Source organism: Prunus dulcis, chromosome 2, assembly GCF_902201215.1.
Source record: "Prunus dulcis chromosome 2, ALMONDv2, whole genome shotgun sequence".
Classification (NCBI taxonomy): Eukaryota; Viridiplantae; Streptophyta; class Magnoliopsida; order Rosales; family Rosaceae; genus Prunus; species Prunus dulcis.
This window is the reverse complement of record NC_047651.1, coordinates 19,796,126-19,822,790: the sequence shown is the minus strand read 5'-3', so window position 1 is coordinate 19,822,790 and position 26,665 is coordinate 19,796,126. Positions and strand designations below refer to the sequence as shown.

Sequence of the window (26,665 nt, the reverse complement as noted above, 5' to 3'; positions counted from 1 at the left end):
TTTATGCGGACTAGGCCTACTCATTGCCATAACTGACAACAGAAAATTAAAATATAAAATATATAAATAACCCAGTAACAGAAGCACGATCCACATAGATTGCCTGACTAATTAAAAACAACAGACAGTGATGAGCAGGATTCCCGGAAGCCCTAACAAGTTAGCTCAAGCATGAATGCCTTTGCCCGAGAAAGTCTCAAAATATCATCAATATATATTGGAGGAAGTTCTATGTTACAATATGAAGAAACGACAAATTATCGTATGATATTAGAATACGACAAGATTGGAATTTGATTATGTTTTTTGTTTAACGAGTGAACGAGACTTTATCCGAAATGCTTAATTATATAGATAAGATTGAATTTAGAATATTTTTAGGGTATGTATAGGTCTATCATATAAACCAACATGTATTTGTTGTAAAATAGAATCAAAATGAACCATATTCTACTTGTATATGCTTTTTTCAAGGATTATGGGAGTGACCTAGCTTGAGAGTTGAAAGATAATCGACAACCTCGTAGTTGTACAGCTTTGAGTCGGTCTGTATTTAATTTTATAATAACATTTGATTTATTTTTATATAATTTCGTGGATCTATATACTCGATCAGTCGTTATAATCTTCAATAGTCAATGCCAAAGCAATTGACTTTGATCGAAGAAAAAAAAAGTGTTGCTGGCAATGCCACTTGTGAACTGTCCTTATGCCTGGGTTGGGAGGAAACCAGCACATGCATTAATTGTTTTGTGGATAATAAACAAAAAATAAAATAATTCAACGTTGTAGACTTTAGTGTTTACTTGGTTCTGGTGATATATCGATCTCACTGAAGATGCGTATATTCATAAATTTCTTGACATAAAGTTCTTATCTAATGTTCTAGCAATATTCTTCAAATTCTCACTTTCATGATTGTATTTTCTGAAGATTTTATGACTTCAATTTTCATGATCCATCTAAAATAACGATGACTTTTATTCATGTATCTAAAGAATTGATTACATTGGAGTTCGACTCTAAAGTTCAAACTGAGGTGATGTCGTAGGAGAAGGGGAAACCATCACCGCTGTGGTGGGAACCCATTGACTATGTTTTTTCGTTTTTGGTTGTGGCTATTTCATAAATTAAACTTATCTTATCCAATATCAAATGGGGGAAGAAAAAAAGATACGTATTAAAATGGTGTCCAAGTTGGTGGCCTTCCCATGCATTAGATATTTGGGCAGTCAACGGTCTAAAAAAGAGGTGCGTGTTATAACTAAACCATATCAATTTGACAAATCAAAGACAAAACTAACAAATTTTCCTCCTATCACAATTTATTTATTCTTCTTCGATAGATAAGACTACATTTATAGGAATAGGATATAGCTCCTCTTTCCTATTTTGTTATTTCCTTTGCAATTCAGTCCTTGTCATTTACTTAAATTTATAATTTGGGCCCATCCTCATCACCCATCTCCGATATCATTTGTTAAATTAAAAAAAAAAAATTTGGTCTCACTACTCTATTATTTTATTTATTGGGAGGTTATTTTTCTTTTGTCTTTAATTGCTCTCTCAGTGTTTTGCCTCTATATATTGCTTGCCTCCCCAACTTCTTCACTTCACAAACAAACTTGTGAGAGATTTGGTGGGGCAATTCAGAGACCAAAAATCATGGTGGTTTCTGGAGCTGGTGGAGGAGGAGGTTGGGGAAACACCAAAGCCCTCACCCTCCAAGTCCTCAATGGGAGGTGGTTCATGATGTTTGCTTCTCTTTTGATCATGTCAGCTGCTGGAGCCACCTACATGTTTGGCATATACTCCGGTGACATCAAAACTGTGCTTGGCTATGACCAAACTACCCTCAATCTCCTCAGCTTCTTCAAGGACCTGGGTGCCAATGTTGGTGTCCTTTCTGGTCTTATCAATGAGGTCACGCCCCCATGGGTGGTCTTATCAATTGGTGCGGTGCTCAACTTTTTTGGGTACTTCATGATTTGGATGGCTGTGACCAAAAAAATTGCCAGGCCCCAAGTTTGGCATATGTGCCTTTACATTTGTATAGGTGCAAATTCTCAGTCTTTTGCAAACACTGGCTCTCTTGTCACTTGTGTAAAAAATTTCCCAGAAAGCCGTGGGGCTGTTTTGGGGATTTTGAAGGGCTATGTAGGGCTCAGTGGTGCTATAATCACACAGTTCTATTATGCTTTTTATTATAATGATACCAAGGCTTTGATTTTGTTGATCGGGTGGCTTCCTGCTGCCATTTCTTTTGCCTTTCTGCGTACAATTCGGATCATGAAGGTCACTAGGCGACCCAATGAGCTCAAAGTGTTTTATAATATGCTGTATATCTCACTTGGGCTTGCTGGGTTTTTGATGATCATGATCATAGTAGAGAAGAGTGTGACATTTAATCAAAGTGAGTATGGTGCAAGTGCTTCCATGGTTATTTTCTTGCTTGTCCTCCCACTTGCTGTGGTTATTATTGAGGAGTTTAAGATCTGGGAAGGCAAGAAAGTTGAGTTGAACAGTGGTTCGGACTTGAAAATAGTTACGGAGAAGCCTCAACCAGAAGTTACGTCTGATGATCTGTCACGACCCAGGGAAACGCTTGCCACCACCACAACAGAGGCCGAACCACCCACCGCGTCGTGTTGGAAAACCATGTTTAGGCCACCAGACAGAGGTGAGGACTACACCATACTGCAAGCACTTTTCAGCATTGACATGCTCATTCTTTTCATGGCATGCATTTGTGGTGTTGGAGGCACGTTGACAGCAATAGACAACTTGGGTCAGATTGGAACTTCTTTTGGGTACCCAAAACGCAGCGCAAGCACTTTTGTGTCACTAGTGAGCATATGGAATTATCTGGGTCGAGTCATGTCGGGTTTCGGGTCTGAAATCTTATTAAAAAGATACAAATTCCCTCGTCCTCTCATGCTCACCCTAACCCTATTGCTCTCTTGTGTTGGTCACCTTCTAATTGCATTCAATGTCCCAAATGGTCTCTATGTAGCCTCCATCATAATAGGGTTTTGTTTTGGTGCCCAGTGGCCTCTACTTTTTGCCATAATTTCTGAGCTCTTCGGCCTCAAATACTACTCCACTTTGTACAATTTTGGGTCATCTGCTAGCCCAGTTGGGCTATACTTGCTCAATGTGAAGCTCACAGGTCATCTATATGACAAAGAAGCCAAGAAGCAGCTAGCAGCTTTGGGACTTGAAAGAAAAGCAGGGGAGGAATTGAATTGTGCTGGTGGAGAGTGCTTCAAATTGGCCTTCATTGTGATTGCTGCAGCCACATTTTTTGGGACATTGGTTTCACTCATTTTGGTGATCAGGACAAGAAAGTTCTACAAGAGTGATATATACAAAAAGTTCAGAGAGGCAGCACAAGTTGCTGAGACTGAGATGGCCATGGCAGATCAAAATGGAGCCAAACCCATTAGAAACTAATGGAAGATCAAAATGGAGATTTACATGCCATGAAGTTAGAGATGTATAGATTTTAGAAAAGAAAATTATATTGACATGTATGATTTTTATTATGGCATTTTGTGTGAGATTTTCTTGTTTTTTTCTTGTTTGTTTTTGTTTTTGTTTGTTTACTTCATTAATGGCAAAAAGATTATACAGTTAGCTTTCTGAATTTCTCCAACTTGTCAATAGTATATGAGAAAAGGTTGCTTTCTTCATTGTCCAAATCCCTTCATATTTGAAAATTCAAAGTACATGAACATTGAAAATTGAATTTTAAAACACTAAATAACAAAAGAATAATAGTAAAGATACCAATGCATCTTTTTTTTCTTTCTTTGGTCTGACATAATCCAAATGAAACATAGATATACAGAAGGGGACACATAACTTGTTAACTGTATGTCAATTTGTGTCTCTATCCCCAATTTTCCAGCTAGCAGGGATGGAGTTTACTAAAGAATTTTATTTTCGCAATGTGCATTTTATTTTATTATTAATTGTCGTTGATAAGATTTGAATATAAGATTTTTTTTTTCAGTAATTAAACTGTATCAAATGACGATTGGTGTAAAACACGTTTTTTTTATAGAACAAGCGATTGGAAAATGTGAATTTATACAAATATTATTAAGTGCCTGAGGTTTCGAATCTCTACCCAAACTAAACCAACTGAGCTATACCCCATTTCTACTAGTACTAGCAATGGAAAGCACACTTTGGCTTAAACAAGATAAACAAATCCTATTACAAATTTGGAATCCTATGACAGCTTAGCTTTGTTTCTTTCCATACATATTTTTCTTAATTACTGAATCGTTTGAAAGTTGAAAGCAGCATCTTCCAAGAACCCATATCTGTCTGCATTTCATTGGGCTTTCCACCATCTTCTTCTATTTGTAGCTAACCATCAATACAAGCAAGGGCGATGCATGTGTACTAATCTTATCGGGTAAACCCATAAACCTAACCCCAAATTCTATAATTAGGAGAGCAAAAAACGATATCCCAAATTGTATATACAGATTATTAAATCAATAGGTTTGGTTGCTAATAACAAACTGACCTTGTCTCTTGATTTGCACGAAACTTTTTCTTAAAATAAACAAGTGCATGCCAAAGTTAAACTCATTTGGTTTATCCCTTTAAACAAATAGAATCAATGAATTAGGCTTGACAGACACAAGGTTTGCATCCGGCATATGCCCACATTAGCTACTACTTTCGTTCAGCATGTACAATGTGTTACTTCATATATAATTATCTGTGATCAACATGTATAATTGAAAGTATTTCATGAGTAATACATGATACATGTTAAGTAAAGCTAGTAATAGATATATACCAACCGCAGGATGTCCGTTTTTTTAATTAAAGAGAAGATGTACATCGATATTGTATCGATAACATGCCAGTACGTTTCGTTAGCGATAATAATATGAACACATTATCAATGACATATTGCAACTTACATCCCTTTGATTTGGATCGAATGGGAGGTTAGCCCAGATGGAACGTGGGCTTAACGTTGGCAGCTGTTAGGCCATTGAATTGAATTTTCTCCCAGGAAAATCTCTCATAATCAAAGTGTGTCACTCTCGTATTTTTCTCATTCAATGGCAGCTACTTTGATCTGTAATTTTATTTTTTTTACGTCAGCAATTTGGTAGCAACATTTCTTTGTATAAAGAAAGAAAATAAAGTAAAGAAACTCAAAATTCTTCACATTAAGTTGACTTACTTGTATGAGTGAGTGATGATCCTCTCTTTCTTCCAACTAAGATATATACATGTTGGAGACCTTCAATTATAGAATTCAACTAAGATTGCAAAGCTAGCCTTCTAATTTTCCCAACTTTCCAACAAAATAGAGAAAGTAATAAACTGCTGATTGACTGGAAAAGTCTTTGTTTTGCTTGACTTTTCATGAGATGGAGATTTTTGGTTTTGCTTCTTCTTTCTCTTTATTTTCATCCACTCAACCAAAACAAGAAAATTCTCAGTGATAAGGTAGCTCTTAGAGAACAAAAATAAGAAAAACATTCAGTTACCCGACCACTACTAGCTACTAAACTAGTGATAATTCTCTCCGCTTTGTTTCGGATTATGTTTCAAGTTCGAACACGTATAATCAACTACTCTTTTACTCAGAACTCCAGATAATTGAGTACTCAACAGCCATATCAAAGCTTGAACCAAGAATACCAAATCCAAAGAAGCCATAAACAACTCTGCTCAAGTTGGAGCTGCTGTTACCTCTAGGTTGCCCTGGCTTTGGACAGGTTGGGCAAACTGATCACCTCTTTTTTCATTTTAGTTCTGCTCATATATTATATTATTTAATTGAAAAAAGCTTTACATTTTATCTAGATGGTGACTTAATTTCCTAATTTAATTTGCATATTTGTAGCTTATGATTATGCATGTATTTATCCACACAGCACATGGATATTTTAGCACAATTTAATATAAACAACAAATGTGACACAGTATGCATTGACGGGGCCGGGACTTGTATTGTATCTATTATCTGTGATGTATATATGCTCCAAAGAGGCAGAGATCATCCACACGTCAAAACTTTTAATTTAAAAAAAACCGAAAAAAGAGTTAGAACAAATTACAAAACATTTCTCATTAGGTGAAACCTTGTTTTGAATTAGAAATGAAAATTTTCCTTTCATTTGTAGTACTTGGCTTTCTTGTTGAATGGTCATATCATGATAACGTGGTATGATCGTCCTGTGCCTGTTTTTCTCAGGTCACGTGTTGTATAATTACGGGTTAAAAAACAAGGGAAGGTGATTTAGAGAAATGGGGGTTCATGACACTTGGGCAGACATCAAAGGCTTTGCTCTCCAAGTTCTTACAGGCCGGTGGCTCATGCTGTTTGCCTCATTTCTAATGATGGCTAGTGCTGGTGCAAGCTACATGTTTGGCCTCTACTCAAATGACATCAAATCTGTCCTTGGCTACAACCAATCCACCCTCAATATGATCAGCTTCTTCAAGGACTTGGGGGCCAACATTGGCATCTTCTCTGGCCTAATCAATGAAGTCACACCCCCATGGGTGGTCTTATCAATTGGTGCAGCATTCAACTTTTTTGGGTACTTCATGATATGGCTTGCCGTGACAGAAAAAATAGCCAAGCCCCAAGTCTGGCACATGTGCTTGTACATCACAATGGGAGCAAATTCACATACTTTCATCAACACCGGAGCTTTCGTCACATGTGTAAAGAACTTCCCGAGAAGCCGCGGCCTCTTGATCGGGCTTTTGAATGGCTACATTGGCCTGAGTGCAGCTGTGATTGCACAGCTATACCATGCTTTCTATGGTGATGACACAAAGTCCTTCACTTTGTTTGTGGCATGGCTTCCTTCAGCTGTTTCTCTGATATTTCTTCGTACGATTCGGATCATGAAGGTTATACCGCAGAAGAGATATTACAAGGTGTTATGTAAATTCCTCTATATCTCACTTGGATTGGCAGGGTACTTGTTAATTATAATCATAGTAGAGCAAAAGGTGAATTTCACACAAATTGAGTATGGTGGAAGTGCAGCTATAGTGCTTTTCTTGCTCTTTCTCCCACTTGCTGTTGTTGTTGCAGAAGAGTATATTTCTTGGAGGACCAAGCAATCTTTGAGCACTGAAAATATTGAAATTCCATCACCAGATTCAACCCATGTGGACCAAAACAAGCTTTCTTGTTGGAAACATGTGTTTAGTCCACCAGAGATAGGAGAAGACCACACAATACTCCAAGCAGTGTTCAGCATTGAGATGTTGACTTTGTTCTTGACCACATTGTGTGGCCTAGGCGGCATGTTGACAATGATGGACAATTTGGGTCAGATTGGAACTGCCCTAGGATACTCCATGGAAAGCATAAGCACTTTTGTGTCACTCGCAAGCATATGGATTTACCTTGGAGAAGTAATGGTGGGTTTGCTCTCAGAAATCTTTATCACAAAGTACAAATGTCCAAGGCCTCTCATGTTCACTTTCTCCCTTTTTCTGTCCTGCATTGGTCACCTTCTAATTGCCTTCAATGTCCGAAATGGTCTCTATATAGCTTCAATAATCACAGGGTTTTGCTTTGGTGGAGTATGGCCATTGCTTTTTTCAATAATTTCTGAGATTTTTGGGCTCAAGCATATCTCTACGCTCAACAATGTTGGGGCAATGGCTTGCCCACTTGGGTCATATTTACTTAATGTGAAGGTCACAGGGTATCTTTATGACAGGGAGGCAGAGAGGCAATTGAGAGCTTTGGGATTGGAAAGGAAGCCTGGGGAGGAGTTGAATTGCAGTGGAGGGCAATGCTTCAAATTACCCTTCATTATAATCACTGCAGTGACATTGCTTGGTGTGCTTGTTTCCCTGGTTTTGGTGTTTAGGACTAGGAAGTTTTATAACAGTGACATTTATAAAAAGTTCAAAGATGAGAAAAGAGCAGCAGAGTCTGAAACAGTGGTGACCAAAAACCCCAATGTTGGGCTACCGAAGTTGGAAGCTGAGATTGAGATGTATGCATGAGATATACTTGGTGAGTTTGATCTCTGTAATTCTGATATGTATGTATATATTTTCTTCAAACAAATGCAATCTTTGTGACTCTTACAATAACAGATATTTCTTTGGTTCAAAATGGAAATCAATCTCAAATGATCATTATTCAGACTGTTGCATGCTCGTATGAGAGAGAGAGAGAGAGAGAGAGAGAGAGAGAGAGAGAGAGAGAAGATGTGGCTACTTTGGCACTAGGGTTGAAAAATTAAGTGGTATAGTAATAGGGGAATCCAGCAGCAAAGTGGCTGACATGTAACCATGGAAGTGGTTGAAATGTATAATTCAGGAGTAAAGTGATCAATGATTGAAGCTGAGCCTTTGGGATTTAAAGCTGAGCTTTGCTAATCTCCTAATAAAATCTGATTCTGCAAAGCCTGGTGGCTTTGAATTAATTATGCAGCTAAGAGCATCTACAATCATGCTCACTAATTTTTAGTAAAATTTAGCTAAAAACACAAAAAAGTTATTTTAGGAGCTCTCTATAAATTTTCAACTTCAATCATACTCTCTAGTTTAGGGAGTCATAAATGCTAGAATTATAATTTTAATTCAACATAAATGGTCCATCTATATGAAAAAAAAAATAATATAAAAATAGACAATATTGATTAAAGGTTTAAAAATATTCATTAAATTATAAGGAGCCACTAAGAGTTCATTCTCTCTCCTCAGATTTAGGAGCTCCTAGAAGTCTTCCTATTTTAGGAGCCGGATATGGAGCATGGTTGGAGGTGGGTTTTCTTACTTCCTCCCTAATTTTTATCTAAGGATGTGATTTAGGGAGTTCATTGTGGATGCTCTAATTATGTACTAAATACAGAACCAAATCAGCATGAAAAATAAAGTGATCACAAAAAAGAGGAACTTAATGCACATGAAAGAGATTGCAAAAGCCATCAACCATTTTGAAGCTCCATTGGGAAAAGCAAAAGCAAAAGCAAGAAAATGCAACTACTAATAATGATGTCAAAGGTTTGCTAGCAAAGTATGGTCGTCATCAACATGTGGATTTTCTCTCAAGATTGAGCCTGGTGTGGTGGCACAAGCTTTTGCAAATTAAATATGATATCTGACTGATCTACAGATGAGTATAATGTAGTTTGGATGGAAGATGCTCTTGAGTGGTGATGATGCTTAATTAATCTTTCCGATTATTTTGCCGTGCCAATCCAATGGGAACGTAACACATCTCTAGCACAAGCGGAAAGCGCGATTAACATCCTTAATCTGCTTTTGCAGTCCCAGATTCAAGAATAAAAGAAAGGGAAACAAGTTGTGCAGAATAATAATGCTTATATTCTCTCTGATCAATGTTATCTTCAGAAATATAGAAATCTATAATTTGTTGTATACCTTCATTCTTTGTTGCTTGAATGATCCTAGTATATGGTATCTCCATCTGTCTGTCAAAAAATCCCCTATATATATATTATGAAAGATCCATTTACTCAACATGGTGAACTCTTCCCCTTTTGATATTATTGTTTTCGAATATCAACCACAAATTACATATTGACTTGAGGCAACACAGTTCTCCCATTCTCTCTCTCTCTCTCTCTCTCTCTCTCTCTCTCTCTCTCTCTCTCTCACAACCTTTTAAGCTTTACGTCCATTCATACTTGATATTTATCAAGCCATTGTTACTATGTGATCACCATAAACAGAAAAAATGAGAGCTCCTGATCATGGCGGTGGCAGCGCAAGCATACGCAGTTGGGTGGACATAAAGGGCCTTGTCCTCCAAGTCCTCACAGGAAGATGGCTTATGGTGTTTGCTTCATTTCTAATGATGGTCACTGCAGGCGCAAGCTACATGTTCGGCCTCTACTCCGACATAAAATTCGTGCTGGGATACGACCAAACGACACTCAACTTGATCAGCTTCTTCAAGGACTTAGGCGCCAACGTTGGCATCTTGTCCGGCCTGATCAACGAGGTAACACCCCCGTGGGTGGTCCTATCAATCGGTGCGGTCCTAAACTTTTTCAGGCACTTCATGATCTGGCTTGCAATAACACAAAAAATCCCAAAGCCTCGAGTCTGGCACATGTGCTTGTACATGTCCATAGGGGCCAATTCACATACTTCCACCAACACTGGAGCCCTTGTCACATGTGTCAAGAACTTCCCAGAAAGCCGTGGTGTCGTGTTAGGCCTTCTCAAAGGCTATACCGGCATAAGCGCAGCTGTGATCTCACAGCTCTACCATGCTGCCTATGGTGATGACACAAAGTCTTTCACTTTGGTGGTGGCTTGGCTTCCAACTGCTCTCTCTTTGGTTTTCATTGGAACCATTCGGATCATCAAGGCTAGTCGCCGCCCGAACGAGCTCAGAGCTTTCTATAATTTCCTTTATATATCTCTTGGCCTAGCAGCACTTTTGTTGATTATAATTGTTGTTGAGAAAAGGTTCAGGTTTAGCCAGAGCCAGTATGTTGGAAGTGCAGCTGTTGTGCTTTTTCTGCTCTTTTTACCACTTGCTGTGGTTATTATGGAAGAATATAAAGTTTGGCAGAGCAAGAGATCGATATCCCAGAATTTAGATTCTGATCCTTCACCTGTCAAAATTGTAACCAAAGGCCAAAACCCTGATGCCATTTCATCCCCAACATACAAAAAGGTTCCATCTTGGAACAAGGACATACTTAACCCACCAGAGATAGGTGAAGACTTCACAATATTGCAAGCACTTTTCAGCATTGAAATGCTGACTTTGTTGTTGGCAACAGTTTGTGGCCTTGGAGGCACCATGACCATGATGGACAACTTGGGGCAGATTGGAACTTCTTTCGGCTACCCTTTGCAAAGCATAAGAAATTTCGTGTCGCTTACAAGCATTTGGAATTTTCTGGGACAGATTGTTGCTGGCATAGGCTCAGAAATGTTCATTATCAAGTACAAATGGCCTCGCCCTCTCATCTTCACTGCAGTTCTCTTGCTCTCATGTGTTGGCCATCTCCTAATTGCATTCAATGTCCCCTATGGCCTCTATGTTTCTTCAGTGGTTACTGGTTTCTGTTTTGGTGCACATTGGCCTTTGATTTTCACTCTAATTTCTGAACTTTTTGGCCTTAAATATTACTCCACTTTGTACAATTTTGGTGGGTTGGCTAGCCCAATTGGGCTGTATTTGCTCAATGTGAGGGTCACAGGGTATTTGTATGACAAGGAGGCTAAGAAGCAAATGGCAGCTTTGGGGCTTCAGAGAAAGGTGGGGGAGGAGTTGAATTGTGTTGGGGGGCAGTGCTTCAAATTGTCTTTCATTATACTTGCTGTGGTGGCCTTGTTTGGTGCACTTGTTTCACTGCTTTTGGTGGTTAGGACAAGGAAGTTTTATAAGAGTGATATTTATAAGAAGTTTAGAGATAAAGTGAGAGTGGCTTGGACAGGAATAGTGGTTGCTAAAACTGCTGCAAGTGGAGGTTACTGATCTCAAAACGTACCTCGCACACTAGGGGTCATTGGTAATTCCATAATAGGTCGCGCATGAGCAACTGTGAATCGCTTATAAGCGTAAATCTTAATTTGTAGAATGATTGTGCTTACCGTATCTTGTAATAAAATAAAATTGTGGGTTCATTAATTACGAAGAATCAACTATGTCTTGGTTATTTTTATATATTTGTTATCTCTTAGACTCAAATTCTAACTAGTGCATAAAATGCATTTGTGCATCCTCAGGCTTTGACTTGTAGTGTCGTGTTGAGTCGCTAGTGTAGAGAGAGGGAGAGAGTGGTGGAAATGTAAGATCGATGTGCTTGTCCATTTTGTGCTAGTGATGATGGTGATTAGCTCACCCAGTAGTGGGAATAAAGTTGATGTCGTTTTGAATGGTATGAAGAATATGATGATATAGGCAGGTGCGTAATCGTGAATTTTTCAATGAGCTAAAGTTATTAACTTAAAATTTAATGATAATATTTTTTGGTACTAAAAGTTTTTTAAGTTTTTTTAGAAATAAAAATATACATTAAATCATATAAATTACGTTAGCTACATTGTAAACACAAGAAAATAAAAATTGAATTAGAGCCATATTATTCACAAAATGGTGAATTTTATTTAGAAAAATGCTTCTCTTTTGAAGATATACATTAATGGAAAAAGATTAAAATTGATGTTGAGACAAACTTTGACACCAAATACAAATGTGAAAGACCTCTAACTATACCTATTGGTGTTAATAGGATAGGGTATGCAATTCCATATAAGTAAATTTATTTTAGCCACAAAAAAACTTTCACTTTTGGAAAAAGCCAAAGTTTTTTCAAAAAAGACAAAAAAACCTCTTAACTTTCAAATCAAAGACATGCAAATGTAAAGGATGCCTTAGGAAATCCAAAAATAAATAAGGGCAATTTTGTCCATTTTGGCTTCTTTTAAAAAATTTATCTTTCCTTTGGGTTTTTCCAAAGTCTCCCTTGTATATATTTTATTTATTTTTAATTTAAAATATTAGGCTATATATGTTTAATTATTATTTTTTCCCAAAACCTTCGGGACGACGAAGTTGGTGGTGCTACATGGTCGTGCACTTCTAGTAGGAATAAAGTTGATGTCGTTTAGTCAACGTGGTCTAGTCCAGGGGAAAAAGGGCCTTGACTTGCATAGAAGAAGTCTCAGGTTTGAATTCTCATGACATAAGTTGTGTGTGTGAGAAATCTTATTCTTTATAGTTTAGACCATCGCTTGTACTGAAAAAACACAAAGTTGAGATCGTATCCAAATGGGCCAGATGAAACTCCAATACAGGAAGGCCCCGCTTGATTGCGAGGGTGGGAGGACGGCTTACATGATCCAGTTGATGACCAAAGAATTTGTCAAGAGAGACAAAGTTTTGGGGTTCAACATCGATTTGGACTGTTTGTTCATTGGATGGGGAACATGCTACTGTGCTAGCGCCTCGTTTAGTTCCAAATTCGTAGTTTTTTGGGCTTTTGAAGTTCCAGCCCTTGTTGTAACAAAATGAAATGAAATTTACTATTTCAATTTTCAAAACATTTTTTTTGGAAATTAATTTAACATTTATTTTCACCAATCTACCCAAAAACATAGGTTTTCTTTTTTAAGTTTAATTTTCATGTTTTTCTATTTTTTTTTAAAAAAAAGATCCAAATTTGTAACGACAGACAACACTTGTTTTCAACTTTTCACCAAGCATAAAATCGACTTGACATTAATGCCCACAGACCACAATTATGGCAAAGAGCCATAAATCAAAACCATGAAGAAGGACAGAGTGGTAAAATCGCATGTAACAACCCATTCCATTTCGGAGGTGCCACCTACGCATAAAAAGGTGTGAGCCTGTGGCCAATTCACCAGTCAGTAGTGATACCAGACTGAAACTTCGAAACCGAAAGGCCTCTCTCTCTCTCTCGCTACATGCAATTGGGAAATTGTTGCCCTGAAACCCTCGCATTGTCATGACGTCGAAGGGCAAGGGGATCGCCGGAGGTGGATCCTCCGGCGGCAAGCGTAAGTACGACGATGACAAGACCGGCGGTGGCCGGAAGAGGATCGACCGCGGCGTCCTCAAGTTCTTCGAAGATGTAGCTGCGGAAGCCGACGACGGCGACGACAGTGACTTCGATGACGGTATATACTGTTTCTGACGTCTTTTTTGGTCACGCATTTTCTTCTCGGTTCGGATTTTTAGGGTTTTGAGAATGGATTTTTGTTTTTAGAGTTTGCATTGACCAGTTTTTAGCTTTCGTGCATTTTTGGGTTTGAAGTGCCGGCTTTTGTAGTTGCTTGTGGAGTTTTTGCATTTTTATTTTCATTTTTCATAAATAGTAAGCCGATATGGATTTTGAGCAATTTACTGGGGATTGTTGAAAATTGTAAGTTTTTTTTGTTGTAATCTGGTCAGTTTCAGGCTTTTGTAAGGGTTAGTGATGGCTTTAATAGTCGTCTGTTTGCTCTGGTTGTGAATGCCATCGAAACAAGTTGCACTTGTGGTAGAATTGTGAATTTTTGGCTTAAGTTTACATGAAGGGTTGAGTGCTGGATTTACTAACCTCATATAAGGTTGTTGCATACAATGCCAAAAAAAAAATCCTTAAACTTTGTTCTGGATGTGCGCAATAGAAGGGGTTATTGGTTAGTTGCTTATTTCCATTGTTAACTTGTGTTTTCTTGGTGTACCATATTTTGGGCTTGTCATGTATCCTTGCAAAGAGTCTTAGTTATTTTATTACTCCTTGTTAAGCTCGGTCAGATGTTTTTGCATTTCCTGTTAGAGATTGGGATCCACTTGCACATGGATGGTTTTGTGATGCTAAGGATATGTCATATTAGCACCGTCATTTAATATATCATATGTGTTAGATATGCAAAAGTATCATAATAATGAGTATGTGAATTTCACCAATGAAATCTGTGTTTACACTAGCAGTTGCTTATGAAATTATTGATAACAGATTTTATGGAAGAAGAATTTGAAACAGAACCTATAGTCAAGAATGAACCAGGGAAAGCACATAACCTTCCATTCATTCCTAAAGAGGAGGATATGGATGGTGAAGAATTTGAAAAAATGATGGAAGAACGATACAGGAGTGGTTCTAGCTATATTACCTATGCCGAAGATAATTATGAGAACAAAAGGTCGGTTGACGGCAGTGTTCTTCTGCCTACTGTTAAGGATCCAATCATCTGGAAAGTGAAATGCATGGTATGACATTGAATGTTTTGTTACTTTTTCTTTTGTTGTTGAAAAATTCTGAAGTGGCTCCTTAAACAATTTTTCTCTTCTCTCTCTCTCTCTCTCTCTCTCTCTCTCTCTCTCTCTCTCTCTCTTCCTCTAAAAGGAAACACAATCTTTTCTCACTCAAATTTTTTGGGCTGTAGGTTGGACGCGAGAGGCATTCAGCTTTCTGTATGATGCAGAAGTTTGTTGACTTACGATCGCTAGGTACCAAACTGGAGATAATTTCTGCGTTTGCTGTTGAGCACATCAAGGGTTTTGTTTTCATCGAAGCTGACAAACAATCTGATATTAATGAGGTCATCTATCTTTTGGATGTAGTAGAAAGCTTATCATTTTATTAGTCAGTATTGGAAAAGTTGTGGGTTTGGTCAATACTATTCTTAATATGCTAATATCTGAACTGTCATTGTTTTTCTTAGGCATGCAAAGGAATTTGTAGCATATATTCCTCCCGAGTAATGCCAGTTCCAAATAATGAAGTTTCTCATTTGCTGTCTCCTCGGACTAGATACAATGGAATTACTGTGGGCATGTGGGCCCGCGTGAAGAGTGGGAACTACAAGGGTGATTTGGCACAGGTATAATTTTTCCCCAGTTGGGTTGGGTTGCTTTAACCCGCTGACACTTATTTCCGATATCTGGATTTTGTCTCTGTAGGTTGTGTTCGTGAATGATTTACGAAAACGAGCGACAGTAAAGCTGATCCCAAGAATCAATCTACAAGCAATGGCTGCAAAATTTGTAATGAGAATTGTTTATCCCATGTTGTCCTCTTTCTGTTTGTTGGTGATGGTTATTATTGTTATAAATATTTTTCCAGAACCATCATTTAATTTTGTAATTGATGACTGCTAACTGTTATATATATATTCCTTAAATTGGGTGGAAGGGTTAGTTGAACTGCCAAATTGAGTATTCTAGAGAAATAATGTTTCAAAGCCCAGGTTTCTATTGCAAGGAAATTCTAGGACCAGTTGTCAATATAGTCTGGTTGAGCTTAGCTTTGATATTGTACCTTAAGTGAGCAGTTTCTACCCCGGACACAAATGTGAATATCCTTGTATTAACCTGATGGAGTGGAACCATGACACCTCCTTTACCCTCAAATGCTTCTTTTTACCCCCATGGAGAACTTAGAGTTGTAAATACCAGTGACATAATTACTACCCTTTGAATATCCTTGTTTTAGTCTTTGACTTCTTTCTAAAAGCTGCTTCTAAGAACAATTGCCTCATTGAACTTTGTTGATCCAAATACCTTTGTTTCAGCTTGATGATATGATCTCCCAAAATGTGGGAGCTTTATGAGGCCGTAGATGCTCCTGCATCATTTTTACCTTTCAACCATTCCCATCATAGGAAGGTTGTGATTTTCTTTCTGATGTTATCTTTAGAATGGTGTTTGTACACTACAAGTAAAGAACATCTTATAGCAAAAACGTGTTGGAACTTTTAATAAGTACGAATTAGACACAAATAGATTGGCTTTGTTCATTGTTCTTTCTTTGATGTGACTGGACACAAATGACAAACAAGCAAGGAAAATTCTAAGGGTCATACATAAAAGGCTATGACGTGTAGGTTTATGGCCATAAAAAGCTGATTTATACATTTAAGGTCCATTAAATTTTATGTCAGGAAGGTGCAGATTCTACCACTTACCAAAACAAGCAGTCTAATTTCCTCTAATGCTTGTTTAAATGGATCTACTGTAATATGTGATGTTTTTGTGTATCTGCAACTTTGCAATCGAAATTTTATTCTAAATATGATTTAAGATTCTGGATGTACTGATTCCTTTCACTCTATAGGGTGGGGGAGGTACTAGAAAGAAAGTCCCCGCTCCTGCACCAAGATTGATCAACTCAAGCGAACTCGAGTATGACACAAAATCTTGCCTGGTAGTTCATTATTTCATGCTAGCTTCGGGTGAATGTTTATTTATTTATTTCACGTGTAGGGAGTTCCGCCCTCTCATTCAGTGCAGGAATGATCGTGAAAGTGGCATGAGGTTTGAATTTCTTGATGGTCTGATGTTCAAGGATGGATATTTATACAAAAAAGTACCCATAGATTCATTAAGCTTCTGGGGTGTTATGCCATCAGAAGAGGAGCTACTGAAATTCAAGTCTTCTGAGAACAATGAAAGTGATAATTTGGAGTGGCTGACAGAGCTTTATGGTAAGGAAAAGAAAAGACGGACCATCAAAATTGAGGAAGGGGGTGGGAAAGGAGAGGGCTCATCTGGTTGTATGGGGAAAGGAGAGGGCTCATCTGGGTGTATGGGGAAAGGAGAGGGCTCATCGGGTTCTATAGGAAAAGGAGAGGGTGCATCGGGTTCTATGGGTAAAGGAGAGGGCGCATCAGGTTCTATGGGTAAGGGAGAGGGATCATCAGGTTCTATGGGGAAAGGAGAGGGTTCATCAGGGTCTGTGGGGAAAGGAGTGGGTTCATCAGGATCTGGTGGGAATTGCTTTGAACTGTATGATCTTGTTTGTCTTGGGTGAGTCTTGTATGAACTGGTTGTGTGGCCTTAGTGATCCTCCATGAACTGCTTATGTACATTGAAATGATGTTTACTTTTCTTATTTTCTATTGCAGTCGGAAAGATTTTGGTCTTGTAATAGGCATGGAGAAAGATGATAGTTACAAGGTACATATTTAGTTTATATGCTCAGATCCTTAATATTGCTTACTTACATTCTATAATGTGTCTTAGATTCTGAAAGAGGGGCTGGAAGGACCTGTTGTTCTGATTGTTCAGAAGCGTGAGCTAAAGAATGTTCTTTCTGATATGAAATTTACGGCTTTAGATCGGCGCACGAAGCCCATATGCGTTAGTGATACTGTCAAAGTGTTGGAAGGACCATTGAAGGTTTGACACTAATTTGAAATCATTTATCTTAGAATGTGAAAAAGGAGTTTAATGAGTTACATATGCCTCCAAAGAGTGGAACATTTTACACTGCTTTATCTCACTTTTCAGGATAGGCAGGGGATTGTTAGGCAAATCTATAGAGGTACCATATTCTTGTATGATGAGAACGAGACAGAAAATGGTGGTTATTTCTGCTCAAAATCTCATATGTGTGAGAAAATTAAGCTTTATAATGATGCTTGCAAAGAAAAGGTTGGAAACTTTTTTCTCTTTTGGAAGTAGTCTTGTAAGGTATATTAAATCTTAGCATGAAGGTTTTAGTAATGATATTTCTTCCTCATTTCATTCAGGATGGGGATTCAGGTGGTCCAGTTTTTGAAGATTTCATGTCATCTCCTAAATCCCCTCTATCGCCAAAAAAGCCATGGCAAGAAAGAGATAGTAACTGTATGCATGAGTGTTAATGCTCTATTGTAAGTTATCAACTGTAAATATCAAGGTTTCTGCCTCCTGCTCATTAATTATTTTGAATGCAGTTAATCGGGGTGATACAGATGGAATTTTCTCAATTGGTCAAACTGTAAGAATCCGTGTGGGTCCCTTGAAGGGATACCTCTGTCGCATTTTGGCTATACGCCGTGCTGATATCACTGTTAAGCTTGATTCTCAGCAGAAGGTTCTTACAGGTTCGTCAACATCAATTAAGTACTAGGTGTAATTAGTTGGTTGATCGTTGAATGTGATTCTACCATTGTCATAATATTTCGTTGCGATGTAATGCAGTTAAATGTGAGCATCTTTCTGAAGTTCGTGGAAAGAGCTCGTCTGTGCTGATTAGGTACTTCTTTTTAGTCAATTGATCATTTGTGTCAAGCCGTTATTTACTCATTGTCTTTTCATTAATTGTGCTAATACCCTATTTCTCTGCAAAGTGAGGATTCGGAGTCCAGTTTAAAACCATTTGATATGCTTGGAAATGAAGGAGGCTCTAAAGGTGTATATCTCTTGGAAGAAGTTTCCACTTTAATTGATACTTCAGTTTTATCTTGAGCTATTTTATAGGGTAATGTTCTCTTTCCAGACAATTTGACATGTTATGTTGTCAAAACTGTTAAGCTTGACCCACATTCAAATGATGATCTATCTGTTCCGAATGACAGTTTGACATCATAACATGCCAGATTATCCAGAAAAAGAACACTTTTCTATATATATATATATATATATATATATCTGTTGGCCTTTACCCTCAACAAGTTTGACTTATGGTGCTTCTTGTATTTGAAGATTGGACAGATGGAGCTGGGGCATCAGCTGGCGGTGCTGGAGATGGGTGGAATGCTGGAGGGGTATCTGGTGAAAGGTAACATTTTGGTCCTGTGAATTATGCACTCAATCTCTTCATGCAGATACTATAAATTGGCAATTGCCTAATACAGCAATATTGGTCAGGATTTAGTTGAATTTTGATGTAATAGAAAGTAGAGTTCCTGTGGTAAAACTTTTACTGAAGTATCGCAAAATTTACAAGTTAATAGAAGTCGTGCACCATCTTTTCGCATAGATTCGCTTACAACATAACTTAGGTGTCATGAAAAATCTTTTTAAGGATCTCAATATATATTTTTAATATGCTTGTTAATTTATCAAGAAAAATCTTTTTCCATACAAATGTTTACAAATTAATTAGGTAGGTTGTAATAACTACTGGTGGAGGTGGAGGTTGACCCCCTTTTTGACACTTCTACTTTGTATTATTTGTGGCACAATGCTCAACAGATAGAAGTCATAACTCCTCATTGCTTATCATACTCTTGAGCACAATTCATTTATGGTTTTATAAATTTATGTTAATTGTATGATCATATTAATCATTATTGTTTTTTTTCTCTTTGACATGTTTATTGAATGGCTCGTTTTGTGTACAATCACTTGTAATTTTCTTATTATATAATATATATAATATTGAAAGTCACCTTGGAAAATGGAAAGCTAGTACATCTGTATTTTTTTATTTTTTTATTTTTGTAAATTTTTATTTCATGTGTACAATGCTCTGCTTACTGCAGTAATACTCGTCCAGTTATTATTTGGTGTACTTTGTTTGATTGCCTTGACTCGAAAATGATTAAATGAATGCCTCAGTTTGGCGAGGCCTTGATTTTCATCAGATAAATGAAGTGACCTAACCCCACAAACATTATATTTTTTTTGCTGTTTACAAAATGTAAATTTCCTATTTGTTTATTTGATCCGTTTTCCCTCCATGTGCCATTTTGTATAATCTTATTCTGATGACTGCATTCTTGCAGGAATTCTTGGCCTAGTTTCTCTGCCACAGGCATTTCGGTAGGTTTTTATCCCTCCCACACCCAAAGAAAGAGAAAAAAAGGGTCTATATTTGTGCATGTATTTGATTAACATCCTAACCACTGAGTTCTCTTTATGGTCCCAGATTCAGTCAGAGTCCATTTCTGGTCAGGATGGAAATGATGTTAAGAAAGGTATGTTCAGTTCTGAAGTTTAAAAGTAGCAATGTCTTTGATGATAGATTTTCCCTTAGCCAAAGCTGATTCATTCATTTTCCTTCATTATAACCTGTAGATGATTCTTGGGAGAGCAAAGTTGCTCCAAATAAAATTTCGTCCTGGGGTGCAGCAACAGATAACAATGATCAAGGTGCTGGCTGGGGAAAAGGTGTGGACTCTTGGGGTAAATCTAGTGCTAAAACTGGGGGTGACAGCAGTGCATCGGATATTTGGCAGAAGGCAATAGAACCTTCTGGTACTGCTACTGCTGGGAATAGCCAACTGGATTCATGGGGCAAAGGTAAAAATTTAGTTGAAGCAGGATCATGGGAAAAGAATTCTGATGCAATATCTGGTGATATTGCTAGTTCTGGGTGGGGTCAACAGAAACCTTTGGATAAAGGAAATGCAGTCAGTAGTGATGGGTCTGATTGGGGTAAGCCTCAGAATAAAGGAGCCGGTTGGGGAGCTAAAGAAGATTCTTGCAGTAAAGCCACAGGGAACTGGAGCACTAAAGATGATTCAAGTGCTGGTGAGGCAGGGTGGAAAATTTCAAAGCCGGCAAAAGATGTTCAGACAGGAAGCTGGGGTAATGCAGGTGGGGTTTTGCCCCAATCAGAGGCAGGAAACAAAGATGAAGCAAGTGGCTGGGCAAAACCTAAAGGCGCTTTTAGTAATGAGAATCAGAACGACAGTTGGAAGAAACCAAGTGGTGTAGATGACAATAAAAGAGCTTCCTGGGGTAAAGCAGAAGGAGGTTCTGCATGGACTAAACAAGACGGAGATTCTACATGGAATAAACAAGGTGAAGGTTCTACTTGGAATAAGCAAGATGGCGGTTCTGCTTGGAATAAACCAGCAGGAGATTCTTCTTGGAGTAAACAAGCTGGAGGGTCTTCATGGGGTAAACAAGCTGATGTAACAGCAGGACATGAGTCTGGCAGAGTGGGGAATCAAGATGATGGTTGGAAGAGAGCAAAAAGTTTTGGCGGTGATCAAGGATCTGGTGGCTGGGGCAAAGGGAGTGGGGATAAGGGTGATATAGATCAGCAAGACTTCTCGGGAAGGCCAAAATCCTTTGAGGGGGCTCATGGGTTTGGTGGAAGAAGAGGAGGAAGAGGAGGTAGAGATCAATTTGGCAGGGGTAGGTCATTCAGTCAGGATCAATCCTCTGGGTGGAACAAGGATCGGGAAAACAATAGGAGTGCTGATGGAATAGGTGGTTGGAAGAATCCAAATGCTTCTGTTGAAAACAATGGATCGGGTTGGAGCAAAGGATGGGGGGCAGAGAAAGAGAATGTTGAAGAACAATCAACAGGGGGTAACAAATCTGGTGATTGGAATGCTCCAAAATCTTCTGACAAAGACCAAACGTCAGGATGGGGTCAAACTAAAGCTTGGCAAAGTGGGTCAAGTGATGGAGGAAATCAAGTTTCTAGCTGGGGCCAAAAGGGCAGTTGGAACTCCAGATCTAGTGAGGCTGGTGGCAATCAGGATTCTAGTAGTGGTGGGAAAAGAGATTGGAACATTGGATCTGATTCCTCAGGTGGGAACCAGGATTCTACTTGGGGCAAGAAAAGCAACTGGAACTCCGGATCTGGTGACACTGGCGGCAACAAAGATTCTGGCTGGGGAAGGAAAAATAGTTGGAACTCAGGATCTGGTGATGCAGATCAGAATTCTAATTGGAGCAGTAAAAGCAATTGGAATTCAGCAAATTCTTTTGGTGGCAGTCAATCAATAGATGGTGGGAATGGAGACCAACCTGAAGATTTCAATAATAATCAAAGTGGTGGAAATTGGAGAGGTGGTTCAGGTAGAGGAAATTCAGACAGAGGAGGTTTTAGAGGTGGAAGCGGTGAGAGAGAGGGAGATAGAGGGGGCTTTGGACGTAGAGGGGGTTTTGGTGGTAGAGGTGGAGACAGAGGGAGCTTTGGTGGTAGGGGTAGATCAGACAGAGGAGGGTTTGGTGGTAGAGGAGGATCAGACGGAGGAGGGTTTGGTGGTACAGGTGGATCAGACGGAGGAGGGTTTGGTGGTACAGGCTATGGAGGAAGAGGCCGTGGGAGGGATCAAAGTGGTGGTTGGAGCAATAGAAATGATTCTTTTGATAATAATTCATCAGGCTGGAGCAAAGGGGCAGACGGTGCTGGCGAGGGATGGAAAAAAGACAATGGTGGAGGAAGTTGGAACCAAGGAGGTGGCAGTAAGAACGATTGGCAGGGTGGGAAATCTAGCGGATGGAGTAGCCAGAGCTCTGGTTGGAACCAGTCTGATGTGAATAAAGGAATTGGCGGTTCGGGATCAGGTTGGAATCAGACAGTGGAGGCTAAAGATACTGCTGCGACTCAGGACAAAGGAACAGGCTCTCGTAATGAAGCGAGCAGAAGCTGGGGAAACAATTGGAAATCATCAGATGCTTCTAATGTGGACCAGTCGTCTAGCTGGAAACAATCGACTGCAGCCAAAGAAGTCAAAGGAACCACTGATCAAGATGGTGGCCAGAACAAGGGACCAAGCTCAAGCGCACAAGCTGGGGGCTGGGGCAACCAGGGTTCAGGTTGGAACAAAGGAACAAGTTCAGGATTTGGAGGCGGTACTGGAGACCAACCAAGTGCTGCTGGAGGAGGTAAATCATCCGACTGGAAGCAATCAAGCACTTCAAGTGGGGCTCAGTCCTGTGGTTGGAATCAATCAGGTGAGGCAAAACAAGGAACCGATCAAGGTGCAGAACCAACCAATTCATGGGGCAAAGCAGCAGCATCCTGCTCTTGGGGCAGCGGATCTGATGGTGGTGAGGCAAAACAAGGAACCGATGAAGGTGCAAAACCGACTAATTCCTGGGGCAAAGCTGTAGCACCCGCAAGCTCTTGGGGCAAGGGATCTGATGGTGGAAGTGGCAAAGGAGGGTGGTGATCAGATCACTCTTCAAAAAAAAGTAGTGTTTTTAACTTAAATGGTGTAGATATTGCTTTGTCTTTCGCACAGCTATAAGGATCGTAACTTATTAAAACCCTGTATCTATTGACAATGGTTGATATTTGGTATGCATCTTTTTGTCTACATTCAAGTCTTAGCATGAAACAGATGATGTTATGGAACAAGCTTTTCTCAAAATAAAATTGCTTCCAAAAATTGAATCAAGATGCTCCTGCCAAACTTAAATTCACTACAAAATGCCAATTCAAATTGATCGATTTTACACTTGTAGAGTGAGGGAGAAGGGAAAGCAGAAGGCACCAAAAGGTGATATTTTAGCAAATTGTCCAAATGAAAAAGAGATCTTTTAACAGAAAATCAAAAAGTTTCCATTTATGGTCAATCCTACTACTCCCTCAGTTCCAAGCAAGGGGTGGCCTCTCAATTCCCACTCCCACAAACTTTCCCATTACTCTGCAAATTTTCTCATCTCCCAAACACCAAATGATCTCCTCATCCCAATATCTCTTCCCCCAAATCCCTCCTTATTCCCATCCACAAACCCTAATTTTCCTCTCTTTTTCAGTTTCCTAGGTCATCCTTATCTCTCCCCAATACTCCTTTAAACCCAAAAAAAAAAACCAATTTTTTTTAAAAAAATGCTCAAAATCATAAAACGCGGCCACCGCAAATCCCCAAAACCCGAACCTACCGATCTCGAGTTCGAACCCGAGTCACAACCCATCACACTATCCCTCTCCATGGAACCCCTTCCTCTGCTCCGAGACGTCGCTGTTTTGGACCGCCCGGCCCTTTTCCTCAAAAAGCTCCAACTCAGCTCCTTCTACTGCGACTTCTCCAACTCTCTCAAATGGGTTCTCGAGAAAGAGCTCAAGCGCCAAACCCTCATGGAGCTCGTGGACTTCATCGACTCCGGTTCGTGCAAACTCACCGGTCCAATGCAAGAGGAGCTCATTCGCATGGTATCACTCAACATCTTCCGATGCTTGCCTCCGGCCTCGGACTTGCTCGAACCCGACGAGGACGAGCCCTATCAGGAGCCCTCATGGCCTCACCTGCAAATCGTCTATGAACTCTTGTTAAGGTACATTGCCTCACCAGAAACCGATGCTAAAGTCGCTAAACGTTACATTGATCACATCTTTGTGTTGAGGTTAATGGAGTTGTTTGATTCTGAGGACCCTCGGGAACGCGAGTATTTGAAAACCCTTTTGCATAGAATTTATGGGAAGTTTATGGTTCACAGACCCTTTATCAGGAAGGCCATGAATAATGTGTTTTATAGGTTTATATTTGAGACACAGAGGCATTGTGGGATTGGAGAGTTGTTAGAGATTCTAGGGAGTATAATAAATGGCTTTGCTTTGCCCATGAAAGAGGAGCATAAGCTGTTCCTTGTGAGAGCACTCATTCCTCTGCACAAACCCAAGTGCATATCCGCGTATCATCACCAGCTTGCCTATTGTATCATACAGTTTGTTGACAAGGATTATAAGTTGGCCGAATTGGTGGTCAAGGGGTTGTTGAAGTATTGGCCGGTCACCAATTGTCAGAAGGAGGTTCTGTTTCTTGCAGAGTTAGAAGAGGTTTTGGAAGCTACGCAGGCTGCTGAGTTTCACAGATGTATGCTTCCGCTTTTTAGACAGATTGGGCGCTGCCTTAATAGCCCTCATTTTCAGGTGAATTCAAAAGACTGTTTTTTATATGAGTAGCCTGGTTGTTACGATTAGATTGTTTATGCATCTTTCAGCGTGATTTTTTTCCGAAAAGTAAATTATATGATAAAACTGTGGCATTAGTTGTGAAATAGATAATAAGTTGTTGGACCTATTTAGTGTACAGTATTACTATCACTTGGACGTTTCTTTCCCCCTTCCACTGTTTGTGTGAGACTACTTAAACTTTATGAGAACGAATCCATCAAAATGTGATTTTGTAAAGAATATATAGCTAATACTGTAGCTCGTACCTTTGACTTATGTGTCATTCAAAGTTGGTCTGAATGCTTGACGTGTAAGCATTTCTCTTGAAAGTGTTGAAATTGCATAGGATACTCATGTGCCACTCTTTCAGACAATAGATTTCAGGAGTCTCCATAGTTTTTGTGTGTAATTTTCTGGCTGTGGTAGACATTAATTTCACTTGGTCCCCTTCTGATGGTGGTTGATATGATCCATACAAGAACTACCTGATAATAGGTTATAAACATGCTATTGTTAGTAAGTTTGGTAAGTTCTTTGAAGCAGTCTTATATTCTTAGTTGTCTCTCCATATGGCTAGTTTGTTTTTATTTTATTTTTAAATCATCTCTTTAGTTTGCCTCTATATTGAAGTCCAACAGAAACACAATAAGGTTGTGTGAGCTGTCATTTTTGCCCGCACGTCATTGATTACAATACTTTTGTTTGAATCTGAGCTCTTGCTTGCAAAGAGGGTTAGGCGCAGGTTAGCCAGCAAATACATATGCTAAGACAGGCCACAGTTTAACCATGAAATTCATGTTTTTTTTTAATTATTTAAGCACCCAGTTGCTCTTTTCTCGGTCTGAGAAAAGGAACACTGTTTAGCTGAACAAAGCTAGGCAATGTCTCTAGTTTTCACATTTGTCTTCCCTCTTTAAAGGATAAGTTATGGTGTTGCTGCATTGCTGCTTATTGTGTTGGAGTCAATTGGTACATGCATCTTCCTTGCGAGACATAACAAAATATCTTCTTATCTATGACTAAGAAAGCTTAATGAAAATGTGTGTTGGGGATTTCCCAAAATGTTATAACATATATATATTTTTCTTTCTCTAGTTGTATAACTATTCTGTTTGAAAAGTGTTTCTAATATAAAGATGCTTGGCAGGTTGCCGAACGAGCTCTTTACTTGTGGAACAGTGAACACATTGTAAGTTTAATTGCTCAGAACCGGAACGTGATATTGCCATTAATCTTTGAAGCATTGGAGAAAAACACGCAAGGTCACTGGAACCAGGCTATCCATGGGCTGACAGCCAATGTGCGACGGATGTTCCAGGAAATGGACCCAGAATTGTTTGAAGAGTGCCAGGAACAATATTTAGAAAAAGAAACAAGGGCCAGAGAAATGGAAGAGCAGCGAGAATTGACTTGGAAGAGAATAGAAGCAGTGGCGGCAACTGCAGGGGGAGAGGATATGGTATTGGTTAGTTAATTAAATATAGGACACAAAACAACTCAAAGTTTTCACTTAAATGGCTTCTTTTTTTTCTTCTTTTTTTTCTTTTTTTTTTTTCAAACTTGTTTCAATGTTGAAGCCCTACCAAGGCTATGAAATAACTTGGAAAGGAGTAAAATATAAACATTGTAACAAGGTGTAATGAATGTCATGGCAGATTGTGAATGCTTGCGAAGATTTTGCCATTGTTTCCCCTTCTTTCCCAACCGGGAAAAGTTATGTGCATACTTTATTTCATTTCTACTTTTCACTTTAGGTTGTGTTCATTTTCCTCATCAAACTACTTGGTGATATCTTGTTCTTTGACAAGCATATTCGTGTCTTTGGGTCGAATTTGTTATCGATTAATCAATCC

General features: G+C 39.0%; 5 protein-coding genes across 5 annotated transcripts; all 5 read left to right on the top strand.

Annotated features, from left to right (window-relative positions):
- The first annotated feature begins 1,621 nt into the window (after positions 1 to 1,621).
- On the top strand, positions 1,622 to 3,641 carry LOC117617111 (protein NUCLEAR FUSION DEFECTIVE 4-like). Its single transcript, XM_034346369.1, has one exon. The coding sequence runs from the start codon at positions 1,666 to 1,668 to the stop codon at positions 3,451 to 3,453; it is 1,788 nt and encodes a 595-aa protein (XP_034202260.1). The 5' UTR covers positions 1,622 to 1,665; the 3' UTR covers positions 3,454 to 3,641.
- Positions 3,642 to 6,280: 2,639 nt separating this feature from the next.
- On the top strand, positions 6,281 to 8,019 carry LOC117618341 (protein NUCLEAR FUSION DEFECTIVE 4-like). Its single transcript, XM_034347931.1, has one exon. The coding sequence runs from the start codon at positions 6,289 to 6,291 to the stop codon at positions 8,017 to 8,019; it is 1,731 nt and encodes a 576-aa protein (XP_034203822.1). The 5' UTR covers positions 6,281 to 6,288.
- A 1,702-nt stretch (positions 8,020 to 9,721) lies between these two features.
- Positions 9,722 to 11,482, top strand: LOC117618340 (protein NUCLEAR FUSION DEFECTIVE 4-like). The gene has a single exon (XM_034347930.1). The coding sequence runs from the start codon at positions 9,722 to 9,724 to the stop codon at positions 11,480 to 11,482; it is 1,761 nt and encodes a 586-aa protein (XP_034203821.1).
- Positions 11,483 to 13,345: 1,863 nt separating this feature from the next.
- On the top strand, positions 13,346 to 23,253 carry LOC117617756 (protein RNA-directed DNA methylation 3). The gene is made up of 18 exons (XM_034347280.1): positions 13,346 to 13,650; positions 14,475 to 14,728; positions 14,905 to 15,060; positions 15,184 to 15,342; positions 15,422 to 15,505; positions 16,575 to 16,642; positions 16,724 to 17,266; positions 17,365 to 17,416; positions 17,483 to 17,638; positions 17,750 to 17,893; positions 17,992 to 18,088; positions 18,178 to 18,327; positions 18,425 to 18,479; positions 18,574 to 18,635; positions 18,929 to 19,004; positions 19,954 to 19,990; positions 20,097 to 20,145; positions 20,246 to 23,253. Exons 1-18 carry the CDS (start codon positions 13,479 to 13,481, stop codon positions 23,083 to 23,085), a joined length of 5,154 nt encoding a protein of 1,717 aa, XP_034203171.1. The 5' UTR covers positions 13,346 to 13,478; the 3' UTR covers positions 23,086 to 23,253.
- Positions 23,254 to 23,420: 167 nt separating this feature from the next.
- On the top strand, positions 23,421 to 26,547 carry LOC117617251 (serine/threonine protein phosphatase 2A 57 kDa regulatory subunit B' beta isoform-like). Its single transcript, XM_034346553.1, has 2 exons — positions 23,421 to 24,788; positions 25,960 to 26,547. The coding sequence occupies exons 1-2, from the start codon at positions 23,748 to 23,750 to the stop codon at positions 26,284 to 26,286; spliced, it is 1,368 nt and encodes a 455-aa protein (XP_034202444.1). The 5' UTR covers positions 23,421 to 23,747; the 3' UTR covers positions 26,287 to 26,547.
- The last annotated feature ends 118 nt before the right edge of the window (positions 26,548 to 26,665 follow it).

Bases quoted from the DNA above. Each gene is read 5' to 3' on its own strand.
- LOC117617251 (XM_034346553.1), top strand. From the start codon at position 23,748: ATGCTCAAAATCATAAAACGCGGCCACCGCAAATCCCCAAAACCCGAA. The intron at 24,789-25,959 runs GTGAATTCAAAA...GATGCTTGGCAG, and splicing joins TTAATAGCCCTCATTTTCAG to GTTGCCGAACGAGCTCTTTA.
- LOC117618341 (XM_034347931.1), top strand. From the start codon at position 6,289: ATGGGGGTTCATGACACTTGGGCAGACATCAAAGGCTTTGCTCTCCAA.
- LOC117617111 (XM_034346369.1), top strand. From the start codon at position 1,666: ATGGTGGTTTCTGGAGCTGGTGGAGGAGGAGGTTGGGGAAACACCAAA.
- LOC117618340 (XM_034347930.1), top strand. From the start codon at position 9,722: ATGAGAGCTCCTGATCATGGCGGTGGCAGCGCAAGCATACGCAGTTGG.
- LOC117617756 (XM_034347280.1), top strand. From the start codon at position 13,479: ATGACGTCGAAGGGCAAGGGGATCGCCGGAGGTGGATCCTCCGGCGGC. The intron at 14,729-14,904 runs GTATGACATTGA...TTTGGGCTGTAG, and splicing joins TCTGGAAAGTGAAATGCATG to GTTGGACGCGAGAGGCATTC. The intron at 20,146-20,245 runs GTATGTTCAGTT...TATAACCTGTAG, and splicing joins TGGAAATGATGTTAAGAAAG to ATGATTCTTGGGAGAGCAAA.